Here is a 22,517-nt window from a genome sequence, read left to right as displayed (position 1 = left end):
GACTCTCTTCAACCCCCTGGCCATTGACCTGTGAGGGTCCCTCAGGGTTCTGTGTTGTCCCCTATGCTGTTTAACATATACATTAAACTGCTGGGAGAGGTTGTCCAGAGTTTTGGGGTGTGGTGTCATCAATATGCAGATGACACTCAACTCTATTACTCCTTCCCACCTCAATCCAAGGAGATTGTCCTGGTCCTAAACCAGTGTCTGTCTTCAGTAATGGACTGGATGAGGGCAAACAAGTTGAAACTTAATCCAGACAAGACAGAGGTGCTCCTGGTTAGCTGGAAGGCAGATTGGGGAATCCAGCCTGTGTTAGATGGGGTCACACTCCCCCTGAAGACACAGGTTCGCAATCTGGGGGTACTCTTGGACTCAGCTTTGAACTTGGAGGCCCAGGTCCCTGCTGTGACCAGGAGTGCTTTCACACATTTAAAACTTGTGCACCAGCTGTGCCCCTTCCTTGCCAAACTAGATCTGGCCACGGTGGTACATGCCTTGGTTACATCACATTTGGACTACCGTAATGAGCTATACATGAAGCTGCCTTTGAAAAGTGTTCGGAAAATTCAGCTGGTTCAAAGAGCTGCTACCAGGCTGTTAACAGAGCTAGATTACAGAGATAATATAACTCCCCTGTTGAAACAGCTTCACTGGCTGCCAGTTTGTTTCCGGGCACAATTCAAGGTGCTGGCTATTACCTATAAAGCCCTACATGGCTCAGGTCCACACTACTTGGCAGACCGTTTCTCCTGGTATGAATCGGCCCGGACTCTGAGATCCTCTGGAAAAGTCTTTCTCTCCATCCCAACACCATCACAAACATGGTTGGTGGGGACGCAAGAGAGGGCCTTCTTGGAGGCTGCACCTAGATCCTGGAACTCCCTGATCTCCCAGGGAATAGACCAGAATGGCTCCCTCTTTGATGGCCTTCCAGCAGCAGGTGAAGACCTACCTGTTCACACAGGCATTTAAGGAATTCCTATAAGGACAGGCTGGGATATTGGACCATTTTAAAATTTTGTTACAGTTTCCCCCCCCTGTTATTTATAGTTTTATCTTTTTAAAATATGTTTTATTCTTTTAATAACTATCTCTTTTAATATTGTAATAATTTAATTTCTTTTTAATGTACATATTTATTTATTTATTTATAAATTTTATTTTATTTTAATGTTTTTAATTGTACAGTTTTTAATGCTGTGAAGCTGCTCTGAGTCCCAGTCCTGGGAAAAGAGCGGGATACAAATAAATATAATAAATAAATAAATAAATAAATAAATAAATAAATTTATGGCTATTTGGTAATCAATTGCCTGTGGGGAAACCTCCTGACCCTGGGTGGTGTTCATTTGCTTGTCTTGAGTCTTGATTTTGGTGTTTTTCAGGACCGGTAGCCAAACCTTGTTTACTTTCAGAGTTTCTTCTTTTCCACTGAAGTTGTCCAGGTGTTTGCAGATTTCAGTGGCCTCCCTGTGCATTCTGACTTGGTAGCTGTTGGCATGGTCCAGAATTTCTGTGTTTTCACATAGCATCCTGTGCCCTGGTTGGTTTATAGAGTTCTGCTACTGCTGATTTTTTCTGGCTGGCCCAGTGCAGTGTCTCTCATGTTCCAGACATAAATGCCTCTTGCATATCTTCAACACATCTCTAAGCTGTACCATTCAACACAGTACAACACACAGATTATCGAAACCATTAACTTAAAAAAAACCACTTCCTCCCAAACATGGGTCCCACAGGTGTACATACTCCACACACTTCCATGCCACCAACCTCTGAAGATGCCAGCCACAGATGCTGGCAAAACATCAGAAATAAATTCCTCCAGAATGCATCCACGCAGCCTGAAAAACTCACAAAACACTATGGATGCCAGCCATGAAAACCTTTGACTTCACAGTTGTCTCTCCCTTTTTTATCTATTAAGAATCAGAACACTGTAGCATCCTGTAACATTATTGTAATGTAGTGGGATTTTGTTGTTGTTGCAATTTATTCCTGTAGTATGGTTTTCCCTTTTATTGCTTCTATAGTGGGCCCCCCATAGATACCAAAATCCATGGATTTTTAAATTCCCCTTAAATACTTTGATAGAAAATTGGCATACTTTATATAAAATGGGGGGGAAATCCATTTTGGATTTTTTTAAAAGTATGTTTTCAAGCCATGGATGGCTCAATCCATGGATGCAGAATCCATTGATACAGAGGGCCGACTGTACATGGTCATTGTCTTTACGTTATTATTGTTTATTATTAACCTTTAATTATAATGCACTGTAAATTTACACAGCGCTGTACATACAATCTTTTTAATTAGACAGTTCCCTGCCCTCAGGCTTACAATCTAAAAAGACACGACGCAAAAGGAGAAGGGAAAGGTGGTAGGGAAGGGGATGAGGTCCAGCAGTTCCTCTCTACCTCCAAGGCCTGGACCAAGGCAGATGGACTGGAGGGAGGGCTTGGCTTCATAATGGATGGTTAATCTTCTTCCAGGGAGGCCTGTTGGAGCTAGCCTGCCTCTCTAGTAGGATAATACATATAAAGTACATAGCAATACAGGAAATGGTTTGAGAAAACAGGCACCAAAAGAACATCAAATAGCAAGCGACAATTATGCAATGTCTGGGAACGCTTCTCTGAACAGGAAGGTCTTCAACTCCGTTTTGAAGCTGGTTAAGGAAGTGATGGCTCTTGTTCGTGGGGGAAGAAGGTTCCAGGAGTGAGGGGCAGCGAGTGAAAAGGGGCGAATCCAAGATGGGGCAGAGGAAATCCTGGGCTGGGACAGCAGACCTTGACTACCAGAACGGAGGGAACAACGGAGTGGGAAGATGAGGAGAAAGAAGGTCTGATAAGTAAGGAGGAGTAGCCCATGGAGGGCTTTAAACGTCAACGGCAGGAGCTTATACTGAATGCGGAAAGGGAGGGGGAGCCAGTGAAGGGATGCCAACACAGGAGAGACGTGGTCAGAGCGGTGGGCAGATGTGATAATGCGTGTAGCTGAATGCTGGACAGAGATTAAAGAACAGAGGTGAGAAAGAGGAAGCCCGGCCAGGAGGACGTTACAGTAATCAAGTCGTGAGACCACTAGGGCATGGACCAGGATCTTGGCAGTAGAGGCGGAGAGATATGGTCAGATTTTGGCAATATTGTACAAAAAGAATCTACAAGCCTTGGCTGTGGTCTGGATCTGAGGGACACACGACAGAGAAGAGTCAAAGATAAAGCCAAGACTGCGGGCTTGCTGGACTGGTTGAATAGAAATGTTGTCCACAGAGACAGAAAAGGAGTGTTGAAGGGTGGGCTTAGGAGGAAAGACAAGAAGCTCCGTCTTGGACATGTTGAGCTTCAAACGCCGATGGCGCATCCACTGCGAGACAGCTGTGAGGCAAGACGAAACTTGCTGTTCAAGCCTTGGAGAAAGGTCAGGGGTGGAAAGATACAACTGGGTGTCATCGGCATACAGATGGTAGGAAAAACCAAAAGAGCTGATGAGTTTTCCTAAGGACAGTGTGTAGAGAGAAAACAGAAGGGGACCCAGAACAGAGCCCTGGGGAACTCCAACAGATAAGGGAACAGGAGATGAAGATTTTTTTTTAGCTGAAGGCGATAGAAGATTATGAGAAGAAGAAGGTGGCTCACAATATAAAAAGACATTAAAACAAAACAAAACAATTGACACAATTATGGGGAGATACAGTCCCTCAAATAGTCTGGACCTAATGAACATCACCATTTCTTTCTTTTCCCCAGCTTTATCAGGGCGGTTCTTTCCTTAAGGTTTGCTAACCCACTGGGTTTGTTGTTGCTCTGTGCCTCCAAGTTAACTCTGGCTCCTTGCACTCCTCTCCCAGGGCTTTCTTGGCAAGATTTGTTCAGAGATGCTGGCCATTGCCTTCCTCTCAGGTTGGGAAGAGTGTGACTTGTCACCCAGAGGGTTTCTGCTGCTGTGCAGGGACTTGAACCCTGGTCCCTTGGAGCGCAAATCCACTGTTCAAACCACTACAGTATTCAGGCTCCCATAGGGTTTGCATGTGCAAATAGCCAGAGTTTGGGAAAGTTACTCTTTTGGAATGACAACTCCCAGCACTCCCAGAGTTGTCATCCCCAAAACTAGTTGTCTCTAAATTTCAGAATACTCAGATTCGGTTGCAAATAAAAATGCAAAATAGATGTGGGTAGGAATGTGCTGTCACAGTGTTGATGCGGTTAAAAAGTATGTCCCATTTGCAAAATAGCTGGGGAGATGTAGCATTTGGCAAGATCACAAAATTTCCCCTACACTTTTGTGTACCGCTCTGCATCAGATCCGCTGAAAACCTCCTATACTGGAGTATACGGAATGGGAGAAGAAAACACCAAAATTTACTCCCCTGATCTTTTATCACCAAGAATTTGGAAATATTGCCATGTATTTATTTTAAAATGCTTTTGCTGCCCTGTGGATCCAGCTGTGCAAATCATTCCTTTCCAAGCAGTTTGGGATTCAGGGCATAAGGCACCTTTTTCTTGGATCGCTCTCAAGGAAGCCAAAAGCCGTCTATATTATTCCAGCTATGCACAGTGTGGCTCTCCCTGCGGACGGAGTGTTGTTTTAAGAGGATGTGGGCTTTGCCAAGTTGCGCACGTTCCAGAAGATTTTCATTTCAGCTGCTTTTCTCTCCGGCTGCAAGAAAAATCTACGACAGAGTTTTGCTTGTTTGAGGGAGTTAGCGATGGGTCGGTTTCTGGTGGGCACAATGTTGTTGGTTGCGGCTTTTGGGGTCTCTGGGGCATCTTCTCCGGTGTTGGATGTTGCTTCGATGTTGACCCCTCTCGAAGCAGCCAGGATGGCAGTGGAGGACTACAATGAAGGAACCGTAGTCCCAGACGTTTTTAGGCTGCTGAAGCTCAGAAACACCCGCAAAACGGTAAATATATTAAATAGTGAGATTTGGGTTTGAGACAGAAATAGGATGACACCTTGAGGAGCTGCTTTAAGGAATATCCTTACAGCCAGAGACCAGACCGCTTTCCCCACAGACCCCTATGTAGCCAAGGGTCCGTTTCGGGGAATTTTATTATTATTGTTATTAGCTCAAATATCGCAAAAGGAGGGCCTGCTACGGCGGCCCTTGCAGAATCGTCTCCCGTTGTGTGTACGGAGTAGACCAGGGGATTCCAATAAATAGAGTTGAGACAGACTTTAATAACTAGATGTCTAATTTATTGAAATAGGGGAAACACATTCGCTGCGCATACACACACACATGCATTCAAGGCTCAGGAAAAGCAGGAGTTAGCATGGAATAGGATTTTAGACATCACTGGGGTGATACATACCAGAATGTAGACTCCCTCCAGGAATTCAAATGGAATATGATGAGGATGGCAAGAGGCTCAGCCATGGAATGACTGGCCAGGAGTCAGGAGCCAGGACAGGGTTCAAGGGGACAGAGCTTCCCCCTGAAATCCAGACTGGCCGCGTGAACAGGCAAATCTGGGAGTATTTATAGGCAAAGGGGCTTGATGGTGAGAACAATTACTTTCTTTTCACCTGGATGTCCCTGTCTGATTGTCTTAGTGGTCTTAAGCTGCTCGGACAACAGACCCTGGGGAGGGGGCAAGAGCCTCAGGCAAGGCAAACGTTTGCTCTTCCTGGTCCTATGATAATCCTTTTATGCAACTCCCTAGATAAGATGATGTGGGTGCCCCTCAGGGGTGTGTGTCCATGTCCTCATGCCTTGCTGGCAATGGAGGACAGGCTATTAGAGTTCATCTAGGGGTCATTAAGGGCTATCATTTATACCAAAATGTATATGGAGCAGCATGGGTGACCCCTAGACACCAGGAGTCTAGTCATTGTAGTCCCAAAATTAGCTTATTTTTCCAACCTGTGTTTACAGATTCAGACTGACACTTCTCTAAGAACAAACTTGTGGATCATTGGGAACAAGTTCAATTTATTATTCTTACTACACAGTTGGCAACCCAGTCATTGGGAAGAACTTGTTTAACCAAGCTGATCCTGTTCCCAATGATCCACAAATTGGTTCTCATAACAAGTGTTGCTGTTGTTGTTATAGTTACACAGTTGGCAACTTAAGCTGGGAACAACTTGATTGACCAAGTTGAACTTATTCCCAATGATCCACAAATCTGTTCTTATAAGATTATTATTATTATTATTATTATTATTATTATTATTACCACAGAATGGGCAACCCAATCATTGGGAAGAAGTTATTTCACCAAGTTGAACTTGTTCTCAATGATCCATAAATCTGATCTTACAGCAAAGTTATTATTAGTAGTATTATTAATTATTAATTATTAATTATTTCTTACCTGCCTCTCCTCTTGGATCGAGGCAGGGAACAACAACAACAAATCAACAATGAACACTGCCGATTATAACACATTAATTTTAAAAGTTTATAAAAGTGTTAGTCCGGTTTTACCCAACTTTGGCACTTTCCAGGCCCATTGGATTACAACCCCCATCATCCACAGCTCAATGGTGATCTGCAAACTTAAAATGGTTTGGTTACTTTTGGCATTCCAGCAGTTTTTCAATCTTTTACAATCCAAATTCTATCAGAGGGTTTTCTTGGCAAGATTTGTTCAGAGGAGGTTTGCCATTGCCTTCCTCTGACTGAGGCTGAGAGAGTGTGACTTTTTGCCCCAGTGGGTTTCATGGCCAAGGTATGAATCGAACCCTGGTCTCCAGAGTCCTAGTTCGACACACAAATCACTAAACCAAAATATAAATAAAAATAAGCATTGGTCTTTCCTAGTGACACAGTCAGACTTTCAGGTGTTGCTTTTTAACGACACTGTTAATAATGCTGGTTTTTAGCTAAAAGTATGAGGCTTGAAACACTGTTAATCTCTTCTTGACTGTGTTCTGGGAAGGATGACACTTCTGTCTTCCTCGGCTGCCAAATGCTGCTAGTCAGGTCACACTTGCTATGCTATGCTGCTAAAAACCTGCCAGAAGATCCTGGCAAAGGCCAGTCTGGTCTGGGGCACAGTTCGGGGGAAAGGCTTTCCATTTAGTTCATCCTAAGCATCAACCAGAATATCTTCTCTAGTTTTTTCGCAGTAGATTTGTTTACTGACTTTTAATACATTCTAAATACTTTCCCCTTTTTTCACTGTATCTCCAGCCATTGCAGTGGAGGGCAGCATTTTTAAAATTTAAATGCTTAGAAGCATCTTCTCTGCTACCTGGTTGCATTATAAAGCACTATCAAAGTTTGAAAACATTACCTTTTTTGGACTACAGCTCCCAGAATCCCACAGCCACTGGCCATGCTGGGGGATGTAGTCCAAAAAAAGTATAGTGCAATGCAGAGGTCCAACCTTGAGTTTGCCAATGTATGTGCTACCATCTTTAGGTATTAAAGCACCATGCGTATAATAATCCTCTCCCTTTTTGCCCCCCGTCCAAAGAGATTCGGCTGGGGGGTTCATTTCAGCATGAACTTCACCGTCAAAGAAACCCTTTGTCAGAAAACATCCAGCTACAGGATGGGAGACTGCAAATACAAGCCAAAGGGGGTAAGTGACAGAGGAGGGTCACTTGTGTGTGCTTCCTCATTCATTGAACTGAACTGACTTGTATATAAGAGTATATTGTGCATTTTGGTTGGCCAATAAAGGTATCACTGGTGGATTTTAGTGTGCATTGGTTAAATGGCCAATGCAGCTACTTTTGCCATGCTTCCTGAAATGACTTAAATTGAGTTGAATGACATCTAGTGATCTAGGAATCCTAGCAGACCACAAGCTGAATATGAGCCAACAGTGTGATGCAGCAGCTAAAAAGGCCAATGCGATGCTAGGCTGCATCAATATAGTGTCTAGAGGGGAAGTAATAGTGCCACTTTATTCCACCTGGAATAACACTGTGTCCAGTTTTGCACCCCAATTCAAGACGGATGTTGACAAGATGGAGCATGTCCAGAGGAGGGCAACCAAAATGGTGAAAGGCCTGGAAACCATGCCCTTTGAGGAAAGACTTAGGGAGATAAAGTCATGTAATTTAGCCTGGAAAAGAGAAGGTTAAGGGGTGATATGACAGCCCTGTTAAAGTATTTGAAGGAATGCCATGTTGAGGAGGGAGAAAGCTTGTTTTCTGCTGCTCCAGAGAACAGGACCTGGAACAATGGATGCAAGCTACAGGAAAAGAGATTCCCCCAAAACATAAGGAAAAGCTTCCTGATGGTAAGAGCTGTTCAACTGTGGAAGACGCTGCCTTGGAGAGTGGTGGGAGTCTCCTTCTTTGGAGGTTTTTAAGCAGAGGCTGGAGGGCCGCTTGTGATTTCCTGCATGGCAGAATGGAGTTGGACTGGATGGCCCTTGTCCTGGGGTCTCTTCCAACTCTAGCATTCTATGAGTCTATGACATTAATTATGGAAGTTGCAACCCAAAATGTTTTTGAAGAGGTGGCAGTTGCCCACCCGGGACGACAGGCATTTGACCCCATCTCGATTCTTCTCTTTCCCAGGCGATAAAGGATTGCTCTGCTGAAGTCTCCATCCTCAACTTCATGCAAGATTCCCCCTTGACCTCCATGAAATGCCGGGTGAGACCCTTTTGACAGCTAAACCAGCAGAGCCATGGGTTTTGTTTCTACTCTGCCTGGCAAGAATATGAGCTTTGTGTAGCTATGGAGGAGGAAGAAATCCAAGGGGTGCTGCCCCCAGGAATATGTCGGCACACCTGGGAATATTGCGCTTGTTGCATTTCTGCCAGGCTGCTTGCTGCATGACTCAGGCGAACGTTATGCCCTTGCAATATTGTTTGTTTATTTGTTTAATTAATTTTATTTTTATCCTGCCTCCTGGAACACAGAGCAGCTAACAACATACATAAAACACATTAAAACAGCCATTAGAATCGTACAATTAAAATTGGGGGGAAATTAAAAATTTACAAATATAAAATTTAAAACATACAAAATTAAAAATAATAATCTAAAACAAACTCCCTCAAACCCCCCCCCCCCCCATAAAACCAAGCCTGCAAGGTCTTAAAAGCCTTGTTTAAACTGTTTAAATTAAAGGTCTCTTTAAATTAAAGGCTTTTTAAAATAACACAATTTAAATTACACAATTATATGGTGTAAAGGTGGCACAGTGTTTGGGGATTTTAGGTCCAATCCCAAACACCATCAGCTTATTTCAGTGGCCTTTGAAGAGTTACTAAAATGCGCCCTCAGTTGCCCCTTTTTTTAAAATGGAGCGAACGGCAGCCAGCCTCACAGGACTGTTGTGTATGGATTGACGTGCGAGAGAGAGAGATGGGATTTCAAGCTGTTTAATAGTCTCAGGTTGTAATCCTGCCATGCACAGCAAGGTGTACTAGTTGCACATGCAGAACTACATTGCGCATGGGCATTTAACACTCCTTCTATATGTACCTTGGAGCTCCTTCTCATAGCCAATCCATGGCTGGTGGAGAGCAAGGCTGGAGAGGAGGTGTTTGGCTGTGTCCCTGTAGCCAGAAGTGAAATGATTACTACTACTTCTTCGTGGTCTCTGCGAATCACACAAATGGGTTTATTCTGGGAGAGGCCTCCAAGAAACCCTGTCAGGAACAGGACCCAGAGACCTGGCCATGTGGTTCTGCAATATTAGTATGCAAAAGGGTCTTGCAGCACCTCTGAAACTGACTCTGGAAGAACTTGTAGCATGAGTTTCTAGACCTTTAGTCTCAAAGGCGTTGCAAGATCCCTTTGTGTTCTCTTACGAACACGTCAGCTTCAAACTACAGGAAAAGGGACTCCTCCTCAATATTAGGAAGACCTTCCTGATGGTAAGAGATGTTCAACAGTGGAAGACGCTGCCTTAGAGAGCAGTGGAGCCTCCTTCTTTGGTGTTTTGAAAGAGAGGCTAGATGATGGCCATCTGTCAGGAGTTCTTTCGCTGTGAGTTCCTGCATGGCAGAATGGGCTTGGACTGGATGGCCCTTGGGGTCTCTTCCAACCCTGGGATTTTGTGATTCTAAGTATTGCAAAGTCACATTTTCCTCAGTTGCAGTCTCCCTCTTTTCCTACTTCTTCCCATTTTATGAAGCTTTATTGTCTTTTCCAATGAGATGCCGTCTCATGGTGTGTCCAAAAGAAGGCTAGCCTCTGTTTAGTGATATTAACTTCTAGGGAACATTCAGACTTAATTTGCTCTGTTTGTCTATATGTTTATTGCTCATTATATCGTCTTCTGTTCTTTTCAATCCTAGCGGGCAAACTCTGGCGGACGGAAGACGAAATCCAGCCATGAACCCCAGATGATGGAGGCATCAGCCCCTCGAGCGCAAGCGGACTATTTCCCATCGTCCTATTCTACTGCAGCTCTGAAAGCCATTGCAGAAAAGTAACAACATGGCACTCTACTCAGCCAAATGGAGACAGGAAGATCCTTTCTCTCAGATTGTGAGATGTTTGTGTGTCTATTTTCAGTTTTGTGCAAGACTGCTGCTTCAAAGCCCTTAGTGAGGTGCAAACATTTATTGTAGGCTTATCAAACCCATTATATTGTTAAAATATTATTGCTCATTGATGCTGTCCATGTGTCATTACCATATATTGGCCTGACCCTCAGAGTTTGTGAGGTCTTTTTTTGTGTGTGAGATTTTGTATATTTCTAACCTGGGGTCAAAGAGGTGCTAAATCTGCTCCCAGTTTTAACACTGAATTTTAAAAGGCCTACCCAAGGTGCTGAACTGGATCTCCAAATGAGGTTCAGCACCTTGAATGGCCTGAGTCCTCCAAGTAGAGGAGGCTCATTGAACCAATGAGAGTCACACAAGTTTCATCTCACCATTTTAAGATTCAGTGGGTCTCCTTTGGCCTTTATTACCAATAGGGTTCAGGCCAATAACTAAGGTAAACATCCCCAGCCTACTAAGCCACTCCTCATAGGGCTTGGTGGTTTCCAGATCTTTGACTGTCTTTTGGACACCATCCTTTGGACACCTTCCAGCTTGTCCATATCTTTCTTGAATGGTGGACATGTTTCAAAACTACACTTTTAGAGATGGAAGAGACCTCAAGGGCCATCAGGTCCAACCAAGACACAATCCAAACACTTGCAACAGATGGCTATCCAGCCTCTGTTTAAAAACATCCAAAGGAGGAGACTCCAACGCTCTCCAAGGCAGAGTCTTCCACCATCCAGCAGTTCTAACCATCAGGAAGATCTTCCTAATGTTGAGGTGGAATCTCTTTTCCTACAGCTTCCATCCATTGTTCCATATTCCAGTCTCTGGAGCAGCAGAAAACAAGATTGCTCCATCCTCAACATTGGCATCCCTTCCAATATTTAAACAGGGCTATCATGTCATCCTTTAACCTTCTCTTCTCCAGGTTAAATATATCTAGCTTCCTAAGTCTCTTCTCATAGTGGATGGTTTTGGTGGCCCTCCTTTGGACATGTCCCAGTTTCCCTTCTTGAATTCTGTTGCCCAGAACTGGAGACAGTATTATTCCAGGTGAGGCCTGACCAAAGCAGAATAGAGTGCCACTGTTACTTCCCCCAACTCCTTTGTGTAAAATCTTTACTATGCAGATATATTTTAGTTCACATGACAGAGGACAAGGGGACAAAGGGGCTTGGGGACATTCCAAGCTTTTGCAGAAAGGAGTGCAATGGCTTCTTGTTAAGTGATGTATCCCTGCGCATGCTTTCTGGTTGCAACTACCCCTTTGCCTTGCCCCAGGGCAATGGGGAGAGCATGCCACCAGGGAGTCTAACCCATTGCCAGCTGCAAGGAGTTTCATCTCCCATCATCCAAAGGACATGTGAGCTGTTCTCTGCTGTAAGGTACCTGCTGCACCCATTACTCACCAATAAATAAATCTTATTTGACACCAGTGGCTTATTATTATTATTATTATTAGTAGTAGTAGTAGTTGTTGTTGTATCTACTTTATCCCAAAAATCAGGACTCAAAGCAGTCCACAACTTAAAAGAACAATATGGTTAAAAACACACAAAAAGTGAACATCGAAATACAAGTTGAGTTTCTCTTATCCAAAATGCCCGGGATCAGAAGCCATTTGGATTTTGGATTTTTTCAGAAATATTTGCATATAAATAAATAAAATAATAAATAAACCGTTTATTTATAGCCAGCTTTTCCTTGGTAGATCAAAGCGGGTTACATAGAAGTACGCAATGTACAATTTACAAACAGCAATCATGTCACAATCCAGAAAATATAAAAGACAATTAAAAACAAGGTTGAAAATTACAAGCTAAAAACACACAACAATTAGCTGGCTTAAAGTGCGAGTGCAACGTGCAACAGGGAGAGAGCTGATATTACAACGACTGGGGGAAAGCCTTTTGGAAGAGGAAGGTTTTTAACTTCTTCCTAAATAGGTCAAGGGAGGTAAGCGAGCGGAGCTCATCAGGAAGAGAGTTCCAGTGCTGCGGGGCCGAGATAGAGAACGCCCTCTGTGCAGTCGCAGCATATTTCGTATCTGGAACCCTCAACAGTTGCTTCCCGGTCGACCTGAGAGCGCGGGGCAGATTATATGGGGAGAGGCAGTCCTCCAAGTACCCTGGGCCCAAGCCATTTAGGCCTTTATAGGTAATAACCAACACCTTGTATTGCGCCCAGAAGCGAATGGGCAGCCAATGTAGATCTTGTAGGACAGGTGTTATATGGCTGGTCCTGGAACATCCAGTGACCAGCCTTGCTGCCATATTCTGAACCAATTGTAGCTTCCGGGTTTGGTACAAGGGTTGCCCCATGTAGAGCACATTACAGAAATCCAACCGAGAGGTTACCAGAGCATGTACCACTGTTTCAAGGTCCCCCCGGCCCAGGTAGGGACGCAGCTGGCGTATCAGCCGAAGCTGATAGCAGGTGCTCCTGACCGTCACATCCACCTGAGATGTAAGGTGGAGCGACGAGTCCAGAAGCACCCCCAGACTGCGAACGGAGTCCTTCAGGGGAAGCGTGACCCCGTTCAGGACAGGAGGACAAATATCCATCCCCGGGCCTGGGGAACCTATCATGAGCACTTCCGTTTTCTCTGGATTCAAGCTGAGTCTGTATATACATAAGGAGATATCTTTGAGATGGGATCCAAGTCTAAACATGAAACTTGTTTATGTTTCATATACCTTCTACACATAGAGGTCACTTTATAAGACTCACATGTGTGTGTTTGTGTGTGTTGTGCATGCCTTCGAGTCACTCATGGTGACTTTCACAGGGTTTTCTTAGGCAAGGCATCCTCAGAGGTGGTTTTGCCAGTTCCTTCCCCTGAAATAGGGCTCACAGCACCTGCTATTAATTGGCAGTCTCCCATCCAAGGACTAACCAGGACTGGCCCTGCTTACTTTCCAAGATCAGAGGGGAACCTGGTGCCTTTAGAGTATTTTCTACTTCCTGTCAGTTGATTTGGATTAAGAAGCGTTTGACTTTACTGGTCTCGATATCTCTTCCTCAATGTGACATAAATTCACCAGGCTGGCTCTTTTCTACTAAAGGTTTTGCTCTCAGTGACCCTTTCAACATTATACTTTATATGAGTTTGCTTTACTCATAAATGGTGGGTACTCTTCCTGGAGTAGAAGAACAAGGGAGAGCACCTCCTGGAATGAGGGAAGAGGTTTTTCCTCTCAGTGACTGTGACTTTGTGACGTATGCCAATCTTTGCAATGGTTGGACTGCAGATTTCAAATCACGCTGGAGGTTATCTGTTCTGCCCTCAGTGTCCCCAGCAAAAATCCAGACTTTTTATGAGTTCTTTCACAGAGGAGGAAAAGAACAAGATGGACTATCTCCTATTGAGATCTGGTATTTCCAAGGAGGAGATCACAACAGCTATCATACTGCCAATATGAGCACATCCAGGCATTGGCATTCAAAGACATAGCTCTGTTAGTCTGGAAAATTAGTATCCAAAGGGATTTCATAGCACCTTTGAGACTAACTGAACGAAAGAAGGTGGTAGCATGACCTTTCACAGACTTCAGTCTACTTCCTCAGATGCACAAAGCAAATGATGGAAGATGCTGCAAAGAGAAAACCTCTCATTTATACAAAGATCCGGTGTAGACTTAGAAGAAGGAGGAGTGAAGAGAGGAGGAAGGAACAACAACAGTCTGAGATATGACACCATATGCAACTGAACACTAAAGTTAGAATAGTCCAATCCATTGTATTCTTCCCCATCACCATTTACTGAAAAGATCTGGACAGTGAGGAAAGTGGAGAGGAAGAAAATCAGTGGTGTGTATATTGTGCATTACTTGTCTCATTGGGAGAGTAAAGGCAGAGGGAAACCAGGCCAACAAGTGGAGTAACTCCATGTTGGCCTGTTATTTCCCAAAGACAGGGAGCATGGATATTTAAGGATCCTTGGTCCTACAAATATGGCAAAACCCCCAAAACTGCTGCCTCCCAAGAGCCACGTAAACAGCAGCCCTGTTGCATCATTTTAACATCTATATGTTTTTCTGGAGAAAGAGGAAACCATCCCAGGAGCCAGTCAGAATTTAGGCAGCTTGGGAGGAGTCTGACAAACCACCATATAAATGCATTGGAGAGAAACATGTAAGTCATCTCCCATCACAGCTGGACCTTCTTCGGGCATCTTCCAAAGGAGTCTTCTCTGCTTTGGGAGTAAGTATGCATAAATAGAAACATAATTTCCAAACTGAGGGAAGTAATAGTCCCACTAATGAAAAGCATAGATACAGGATGGGGGACATCTGGCTTAAGGAGACTTTTACGTGTGAAAGGAATCTAGGAGTGCAAGTAGACCACAAGTTGAACATGAGTCAACAGTGGGATGCAGCAGCTAAAAAGGCCAATGCGATCCTAGGCTGCATCAATAGAAGTATAGTGTCTAGATCAAGGGAAGTAATATTGCCACTCTATTCTGCTTTGGTCAGGCCCCACCTGGAATACTGTGTCCAGTTCTGGGCACCACAATTCAAAAAGGATGCTGAGAAATTGGAGCCATGTGTCCAAAGGAGGGTGACTAATATGGTGAAGGGTCTGGAAACCATTTCCTATGAGGAATGACTTAGGGAGCTGGGTATGTTTAGCTGGAGAAGAGAAGGTTAAGAGGTGATATGATAGACCTGTTTAAATATTTGAAGGGATGTCATATTGAGGAGGGAGCAAGCTTGTTTTCTGCTGCTCCAGAGACTCTTTTCTCCAAGAAAAGAGATTCCAGCTCAATATTAGGGGGAACATCCTAAGAGTAAGGGCTGTTCGACAGAGGATCACACTCCTTCGTCGGAGATTTTGGTGGAGTCTTCTTCTTTGGAGGCCTTTAAAAAGAGGCTGGATGGCCATCTGCTGGGGATGCTTTGATTGAGAGTTCCTGCATGGCAGAATGGGGTTGGACTGGATGGCCCTTGCATCTCTTCCAACTCTACAATTCTATGGTTCTATGATTTTATCCATCTGTTTCGCTTCCTTTAGGTATCTGGTGTTGGTTGCCATAATGAAGCTTTTTGAAGGGCCTGGCCTCCTTTCCTTGGCGATGTTGGCAGCTTTGGTACCCGTATCTGAGCTGGCAGCAGCCACTCCGCCTCCTCACATCAAGCCCAGATACATTCATTTCCTGAACCAACACCGGGATAACTCCAACACAAACACCGGAGGAACGTACTGCGACAAGATGATGGAGAAACGAGGGCTGACCCGTCCAAACTGCAAGGAAAGGAACAGCTTCATCCATGCCTCCGATACGGACATCAAAGCCGTGTGCGGGAATCAAGGGGAGCCCTATGGGACCCAGCGCCGGAGCTGCAGTCAATTCCGGGTCACCACCTGCACCCTGAAAGGTGGCTCGACCCGTCCCCCTTGCAAGTACACACACGACAACAGGCCTCGCTATATTGTCATTGCTTGTGAAGAAGGGTTCCCGGTCCATTACGACGAAGGCAAAGTCATTGTAGATGAGAAATGGCCATGCAAAAAGTAAAGTGGCCCGCTTTCCTCTCTGCTGGAATGGCCTCTTCCACTATGGCTGTTTCCCTAGTAGCTTCTTTCTTCCGTCCCCGATCCTTGATTTTGACAAAACAGAAAAGCAGCCGTGATTATTAAAATCTTTCTATCGCAACCCTTGTTTCATAAAGTCCAGCTCCAGACTTCTTTGCTAATCTTTGTCAACCTGTATGCAAGGGAAACAAATACATCTTGTCTTGCAGCATTCCAAGTCTCTTGTGGTCTTCCATTACTTTAAAAAAATTAATTTGCTATTTTAGGGCAAGAAGGAGAGGGGTGAGGATCAGGGCAAAATGGCATATACAGTATATTTTTATACTAGGCTTGCCATATCTTCAGAAAAAACAACAACCAGGCCTGCTTGCGGATCATTAACGGCACTTTTGATATCCTGAAATTGGGTAAGGGAAGAATTGCTGTTAAGAAGGAGGAACAGTTCAATCTTGTTTGATTTGTTTGATTGCAAAAGCCTCAAGAGATGTCAAGAATATTCTTGAAATCAAATTGCTTATATGTGCAAGAGAAGCGTCCTGTTTCCAACCACCTTCCTCAGAGAAGATATTGAAGCAGGATTCAGTCTTTGCCATCTAGCATTGTTGTTGGATGCCTTCAAGTCATTTAGGACTTAAGGTACCCAAAGGCAACCCTGTTTACAGTGGGCTCTTGGTATCTGCTGGGGTTTTGTTCCAGGACCACCTGCGGATATCAAAACCTGTGGATGCCCAAGTCCCTTTAAATACAATGGGGTATTATTATTATTACTACTACTACTACTATTACTACTACACTGGGGCCTTGGTGTCCATTGTGGTTTGACTCCAGGACCCCTGGTGAATTATCAAGTCCCATTAAATACAATGACATAGTAAAATGGTATCCCTTATATAAAATTGCAAAAGCAAGGTTTGCTTTTTGGAATTGATATATTTCCATAATATTTTCAAACAGTGGATACTTGAATCCATAGATTAAAAAAAATCCGTGGATAAGGAGGGCTTGACCGTAATACTGTGTGACCTTGTGTGGCCAAATTATTATTTCTTCTTGTTGTTTACCCTTTAAAGAAAAATAAAGGCACTGTTTCCAGGACATGGTGGCATTTGTCTATTGGGATAAACAAAGGCGACACTGACATTTTGCATCCCCATCAATAAGAGCCCAACTCAAGTCTTGCCTTTTTATATGTCCCTTTGTTCTAATCTCCCTTCAGGATCCATCCCAAATTCTTATGCTTTTATAGGAATGAGAGGAGCATATGTGGGCATCCCTGATGCCTCTGCAATAAGGGACAGAAGCCAAGAAGCTGCCTGGCACCGGGGCAGGAGGAAATGTCACAGGTGCAGAGCGGGGGCATGTGTCAGCTGCATTTATTTCAATGTACTTTTCTTGGGCTGCAAAACAAGAAGCAAATTTAGTGGAAACTGGGTGCCTAGGGAAACATTCAGTGTTAGGTGCCCTTCATCTTTAGTCTTGGCAAGGCTCCTCCAATTTTAAAAGTCATGCGCTGGGCAGAGATTCTAGCAGGAAAGCACTTTGCTAAAAACTGCAGTTTTTAACAGCCTGGGAACAGGCTGAACCAAAGTGGACCAAAGTACTTTGCATACGTTTTAACAGACTAAAGGTGCACCTTTGTTTTTGGGTGATCTTGCTGGTTGTATGATTCTGGAAGCTGTAGTCCAAAAAAGTAACATTTCCATCTTCTAGTGGGAGGAAGAGTACATGAGGAAGCCAGAACTTGGGAAAGGGGTGGTGGTGGTACTACAAATCCCAGCATACCCAAGCCAGCCTGCCTAGAGATGGATTCTGGGGACTACAATCCAAAAAAGTAACTTTCCTGAGCACTGGGTTTTCCTGTAACTAAATTCCCTCTGAACTATTACAGAAGTAAGGGCTGGTGTTCTTAGATCATCCCAACTGGAAGGCTTCAGACCATTTTCTTTTCTTTTACTTCTTTATTTTTCCTGTTTTATAGCCTATTCTCCCCACAAAGGCATTGAGTACATTAACAGCAAGACATAGAAACAAAATACCAATATAAAATATCTTAAGAAGCAATACATTAAAAATATAAAAAACAAAACATCTTGGAAAACATAGCCACGGCTAATCCCATGCCTTCTTCTGTAGACACCCAACACCCAAAATAAGGTTTTGTGTTGCTCCCCACAAAACCACTTCAGGGGGAAGAAGTTTCACCTCCCATAGATGGAGTGCAGCCACCAGATTTTTACTGGGTTTGCTGGCTGAGGACAATGGGAACGGGATGAGATACCAGATTGGGAAAGGCTTGGCTATACTGAACACACTGAATTTCCCAGGACACTCAGTCAAATTGGATGCAACTGCAAGAAGCAAGCTGGTTTGATCCCCCTTCTGGGCTTTCCTACAGCACAGCATCATGGGTTATGTGGTTCACAGGTGCTTGCAGAATGGCACCCCCCAAGGCACTCTGGTCCTGCCAATGGATCTGTATCCCAGTTTCCTGTCCCCGGTCCTTTAGAAACCCTCCCTTCCCTCTCGCCTGCAAGGGGACCTGAGTTGCCAAGTGTTGGTTGTCGCATTACATGGCGGGTCCAAGGATAACAACAAGAGGGATGTTTGGGGCCAAAGCAGAGGTCTGTTACCCATCTGGTCCTCCGAAATGTTCCAAACGGGACCCTCCTGCGCTGAGAAAGTGAGGAACAGAAGTCTGGCAAGATGGTGACCTGTACACTGGCGTAGCTGAGGGGTCGTGCGCGGGCTGCCTGCAAAATGGCAGTCTTGTCAGCAAAGCGCAGCAAATGAAAGACCAGCGGGCGGGGCCTTCCGCTGGGGTCCCAGGATGCACCCCCGGGAACCCGCCGGGCGCTTTCGATCTCTAAGGGCAGGCCCTCTGGGGGGAACCCCAGGATAGCAGGAAGAGTCCGCTGCAAGAAGGAGACGGCATCGTTGCCTTCGACTCCCTCCAGCAACCCAAGGATGCGGAGGTTATTGCGGCGGGAACGGTTCTCGAGAGTGCGGCAACGGCCTTCCATCCGCCGGACATATTCGCAGAGGCTCCTATTTTCCATCCGGAGAGCGGCCAGCTCCAGAACCCAGCCCCGAGAGTCCTGTTCAAGCCTGTCCATGTGATTTTGCAGCTGGGAAACGTCCCTGCAGATGGAGCTCATGTCCGCAGACAAGCGGTCAAGCTTCTTGGACAAGACAGCTCCAAGGTCACCAATCTCCTCTTTGCCTGCCGGAGGTTTCCCATTTTCCCAGCTACAGAGGGGTGAAGATGGGTCAAGACTAGGGCACCTTTTCTTCGAAGGGTTTCCTGACTCAGCTTCACCTCGGGATTCAAAACTGCAGGATATCGCAACTAAAGCCGGGCTGTCATCGTCCCTCGCTGTAATGAGAAGGCAAACATATTTTTAAAAGGTAAGAAACATTTCTTCATCATTCTCTACTAGAATCCAAAAAGATTCAACATAACCTCAGTTCTGTAAAAGATCTGCAAAACTTCAACCTGCTTTGGATCCAAACTACCATGCCCTATGAGGAGCAGCTTAGGGAGCTGGATATGTTTAGCCCAGAGAAGAGAAGACTGAAGGGTGACATGATAGCCATGCTGAAATATTTGAAGAGATATCATACTGAGGATGGAGCAAGCTTGTTTTTTGCTGTTCCAGAGACTAACTAGGACACGGAGCAAACCAGGCAAACTACAGGAGAAGAAATTCCAACTAAACATTAGGAAGACCTTCCTGATGGTAAGAGCTTTTTGACAGTGCAAGACGCTGACTCAGAGGGTGGCGGAGTCTCCTTCATTTGGAGGCTTTTACATTTGTTTTACATTTTTTAATTTGTTTTAAATTTCACAAAAGAGATGGATAGGTTGCTTACCTGTAACAGCATTTCTTTGAGTGGTCATCTGCGAATACACACAAATGAGTTGTTTTGCGCCTGCGCAGTAAAGCTCGGAAACTTCTGGAATCACGAGGCAAATCACTAGCTTGACTGCACAGGTGCAGAATAACCCATTTATGTGATTTACAGAGACCACGAAGAAGAATGATAGTAACAAGCAGGACAAGGCTATTTAGGATTCAAAGTCCAGGGCTGCTTCCACCTTTTACATTTTCAGGTTCATGTGGAATCCTATTTCCTTACCTGTCACAAGCGCTCTTTTCTCTCCGCTCGCAGGTGAGTTAGAATGGCTCCACTTTGGCACGCAAGGCTTAAATGCGAGCAAACTCCGACTCATCGCACATAGATGTTCATTCCCTTTGGAGCAGCTCCCCAAGCCACAGGCGGGAGGACTTATGGGGGTGGCACCTAAGGGGTACGTAAGACACACAACCTACATTAACTGGAGAGTGTAAGGATTATCACAGAACTCTTCATTGGATCCATCAAAAGTCATGCGGTGGCTAAACAATATGATGCCATTTATTTCCTTAAGATCCACAATGGACTAACTCTGTAATCCTCACCATGTCTACTCAGACGTAAGGCATCTTGAGTATTATGGGACTGCTTCCCAGTGGTAGGATGTAACTGATTAAAATCAATTAAGATATCTATTATGTTAGACATCTGCCAACAAAAAGAGGAAAGTCAATAACATTTATTTTTAACTTAATTGCTAACGGTAGAATTTTATCCTTAACGTAATTCAGGATTAAGCTATTACTGAATTACAATAAGTGAGGGGAAACCTACCAAAGTGCCAGGAAATGTTACTTTCCCAGATGGCTCTTCTTTTTTGTACCCAAAGTCTAGTTTTCTTTGATTGCTGAGTTACTGTTATTTGTTTTTGTTAATTCTTAAGGGTCAGGGATTTCCAATGTTTAAGTCACAAGATACAAATTGCTCAAGAATATTTCTAGAGGAATGAAGTGTATTACAGGCTTTTGAGTTTAGATGTCTGGGATCTTGTTTATAGGTTGCACAGTGTCAAAGTACTCCAGCAGAGCAAGGATAGAGTTACTGGCATCTTGTTCCACAATTCAGTTGTAAGCAGGCTGCACAACATTGCTATTCAACATAAGCATCGCTAGCACAACCAACACATAACTCTGCATGCCGAGATTTACACTACATAGTCCTGATGTTCAATGGAAGTGTGGTGCTGGAAGAGAGTTCTGCAGACTGCCCAAAAGACAAATAAATGGGTTTCACAGCAAATCCATCCCAAGCTCTCACTAGGGGCCAAAATGACTAAACCAAGGCTGTCATAATTTAGACATAGCATGAGATGACCTGAGTCACTGGAGAAGACAATAATGCTTAGTAAAGTGAAAGGCAGACTGCATTACAGGTAGTTAGACCCAGTCAAAGAAGCCAAGCTGTCCTGAGTCTGCAAGGCCTGAGTAGCGCAGTTGAGAGAAGGGTGGTTTGGAGGTCACTTTTTCACAGGGTTACTATAAGCTGAAGTTGACTTGATGGCAAACAACAATAACAAATCCTGAACTATCTGCCAATGGATTGTACCACTGTGCACTGGATAGTATGGTGTGTGCTGCCATTCTGTATCAGATGACTCAACTCCCCATCAACACCTATGGAACCTCCCAAACAGCATTCCTATATTTGTGCAATGAGGATTATGACAATACAGTGCGCCCGCACCATATGCGGGCGCACTTTACGCAGCTTTCAGCATATGCTGAAAGCCGCGCAGGGAGAAAGGGGTGGCATGTTCCATAAGGATGAATGGGGTGCATGCCTATGGTGCGTGTGCGCCGCCGTGCCACCATGTGCACAAGCCCCATTCATTTAAATGGGGCTTAAGCATATGCGTTATTTGTTTACGTAGGGGAGTCCGGAATGGATCCCCCGCATAAACAAAGGGCACACTGTATGACATAATGAGAACATAATTGAGCATCGGCATGTGGCGTAGTGGTTTGAGTGTTGGACTATGCCTCTGGAGACCAGGATTCAATTCCCAGCTCAGCTATGAAACTCATTGGGTGACCTTGGGTCATTTCCATAAATCAGAAATGACTTGAAGGCACATGACAACAACCACAACAATAGAGCATCTGCACTTCTGAGTAAGACCCCCACCTTTGGGCAACCTCTGAGAAAGTGCCTCCGCTTGTGAAACAGCATTTATGCCAGTGCAAAGCCGCTCAACCATTCCGGGCACCACTCCCACTTTGTCAGATGCTGCATTAACTGACCTCCACAACTGTTGCCAACCTCAGGGGATGGCATCCTTTTTGAAGGCTCCCTTTGTGAGCTGCTCAGGAGTAAGGGGTCGGCAATAGCTCTGTTTGGGGGCTTTTCCTTCACAACCCGCCTGAGACCTGTTTGAAGCAAAAAAGGGGGGTGAGGGGAGGCAACTGACTGGGTAGCCCAAGACATCCTTTGGCTAATAACAACAACATCAGTTTTACAGTTTGCCAAGTTGTTACTGACTGAGGTTTTGGACTGTTTTGGACTGTCAATGATTTAGATTCTGTGCAAAAATCTAAACGGCTACTGCTACTGCTGCTGCAACTACTACTGTTTCACAAATGAACAAGTATTACTGACTGGAGCTTTGGAGCATCAAAGATTCCGATGCTATCTAAGTATTTAGGA

General features: G+C 44.5%; 3 protein-coding genes across 3 annotated transcripts in view; 2 read left to right on the top strand and 1 right to left on the bottom strand.

Moving 5' to 3' along the window:
- The first annotated feature begins 4,069 nt into the window (after positions 1-4,069).
- Positions 4,070-11,297, top strand: LOC121934434 (cathelicidin-2-like). The gene is made up of 4 exons (XM_042474926.1): positions 4,070-4,912; positions 7,437-7,544; positions 8,494-8,571; positions 10,227-11,297. Exons 1-4 carry the CDS (start codon positions 4,718-4,720, stop codon positions 10,362-10,364), a joined length of 519 nt encoding a protein of 172 aa, XP_042330860.1. The 5' UTR covers positions 4,070-4,717; the 3' UTR covers positions 10,365-11,297.
- A 3,197-nt stretch (positions 11,298-14,494) lies between these two features.
- Positions 14,495-15,942, top strand: LOC121935319 (angiogenin-like). The gene is made up of 2 exons (XM_042476716.1): positions 14,495-14,627; positions 15,438-15,942. Exon 2 carries the CDS (start codon positions 15,460-15,462, stop codon positions 15,940-15,942), a length of 483 nt encoding a protein of 160 aa, XP_042332650.1. The 5' UTR covers positions 14,495-14,627; positions 15,438-15,459.
- Positions 15,943-17,928: 1,986 nt separating this feature from the next.
- The window catches only part of LOC121933469, a 43,030-nt gene continuing 38,441 nt past the window's right edge, over positions 17,929-22,517 (bottom strand). Inside the window, exons 26-28 of the mRNA XM_042473248.1 lie at positions 22,115-22,240; positions 20,097-20,261; positions 17,929-19,332 (exon numbers count right to left, since the gene is read on the bottom strand). Of these exons, the coding sequence (XP_042329182.1) occupies positions 18,362-19,332; positions 20,097-20,261; positions 22,115-22,240 (1,262 nt within the window). The 3' untranslated portion in view covers positions 17,929-18,361. The remainder of the gene's footprint in view (positions 19,333-20,096; positions 20,262-22,114; positions 22,241-22,517) is intronic.

The sequence above is a fragment of the Sceloporus undulatus genome, chromosome 6 (assembly GCF_019175285.1).
Source record: "Sceloporus undulatus isolate JIND9_A2432 ecotype Alabama chromosome 6, SceUnd_v1.1, whole genome shotgun sequence".
Taxonomy (NCBI): domain Eukaryota; kingdom Metazoa; phylum Chordata; class Lepidosauria; order Squamata; family Phrynosomatidae; genus Sceloporus; species Sceloporus undulatus.
This window is presented reverse-complemented; position numbering and strand designations above follow the sequence as displayed.

What these genes read in the sequence shown, in the direction of transcription:
- LOC121934434 (XM_042474926.1), top strand. Translation starts at nt 4,718, where the DNA reads ATGGGTCGGTTTCTGGTGGGCACAATGTTGTTGGTTGCGGCTTTTGGG. An exon ending in GCAAATACAAGCCAAAGGGG is followed by an intron (nt 7,545 to 8,493) that starts GTAAGTGACAGA and finishes TCTCTTTCCCAG; the next exon opens with GCGATAAAGGATTGCTCTGC. An exon ending in TGACCTCCATGAAATGCCGG is followed by an intron (nt 8,572 to 10,226) that starts GTGAGACCCTTT and finishes TTTCAATCCTAG; the next exon opens with CGGGCAAACTCTGGCGGACG.
- LOC121935319 (XM_042476716.1), top strand. Translation starts at nt 15,460, where the DNA reads ATGAAGCTTTTTGAAGGGCCTGGCCTCCTTTCCTTGGCGATGTTGGCA.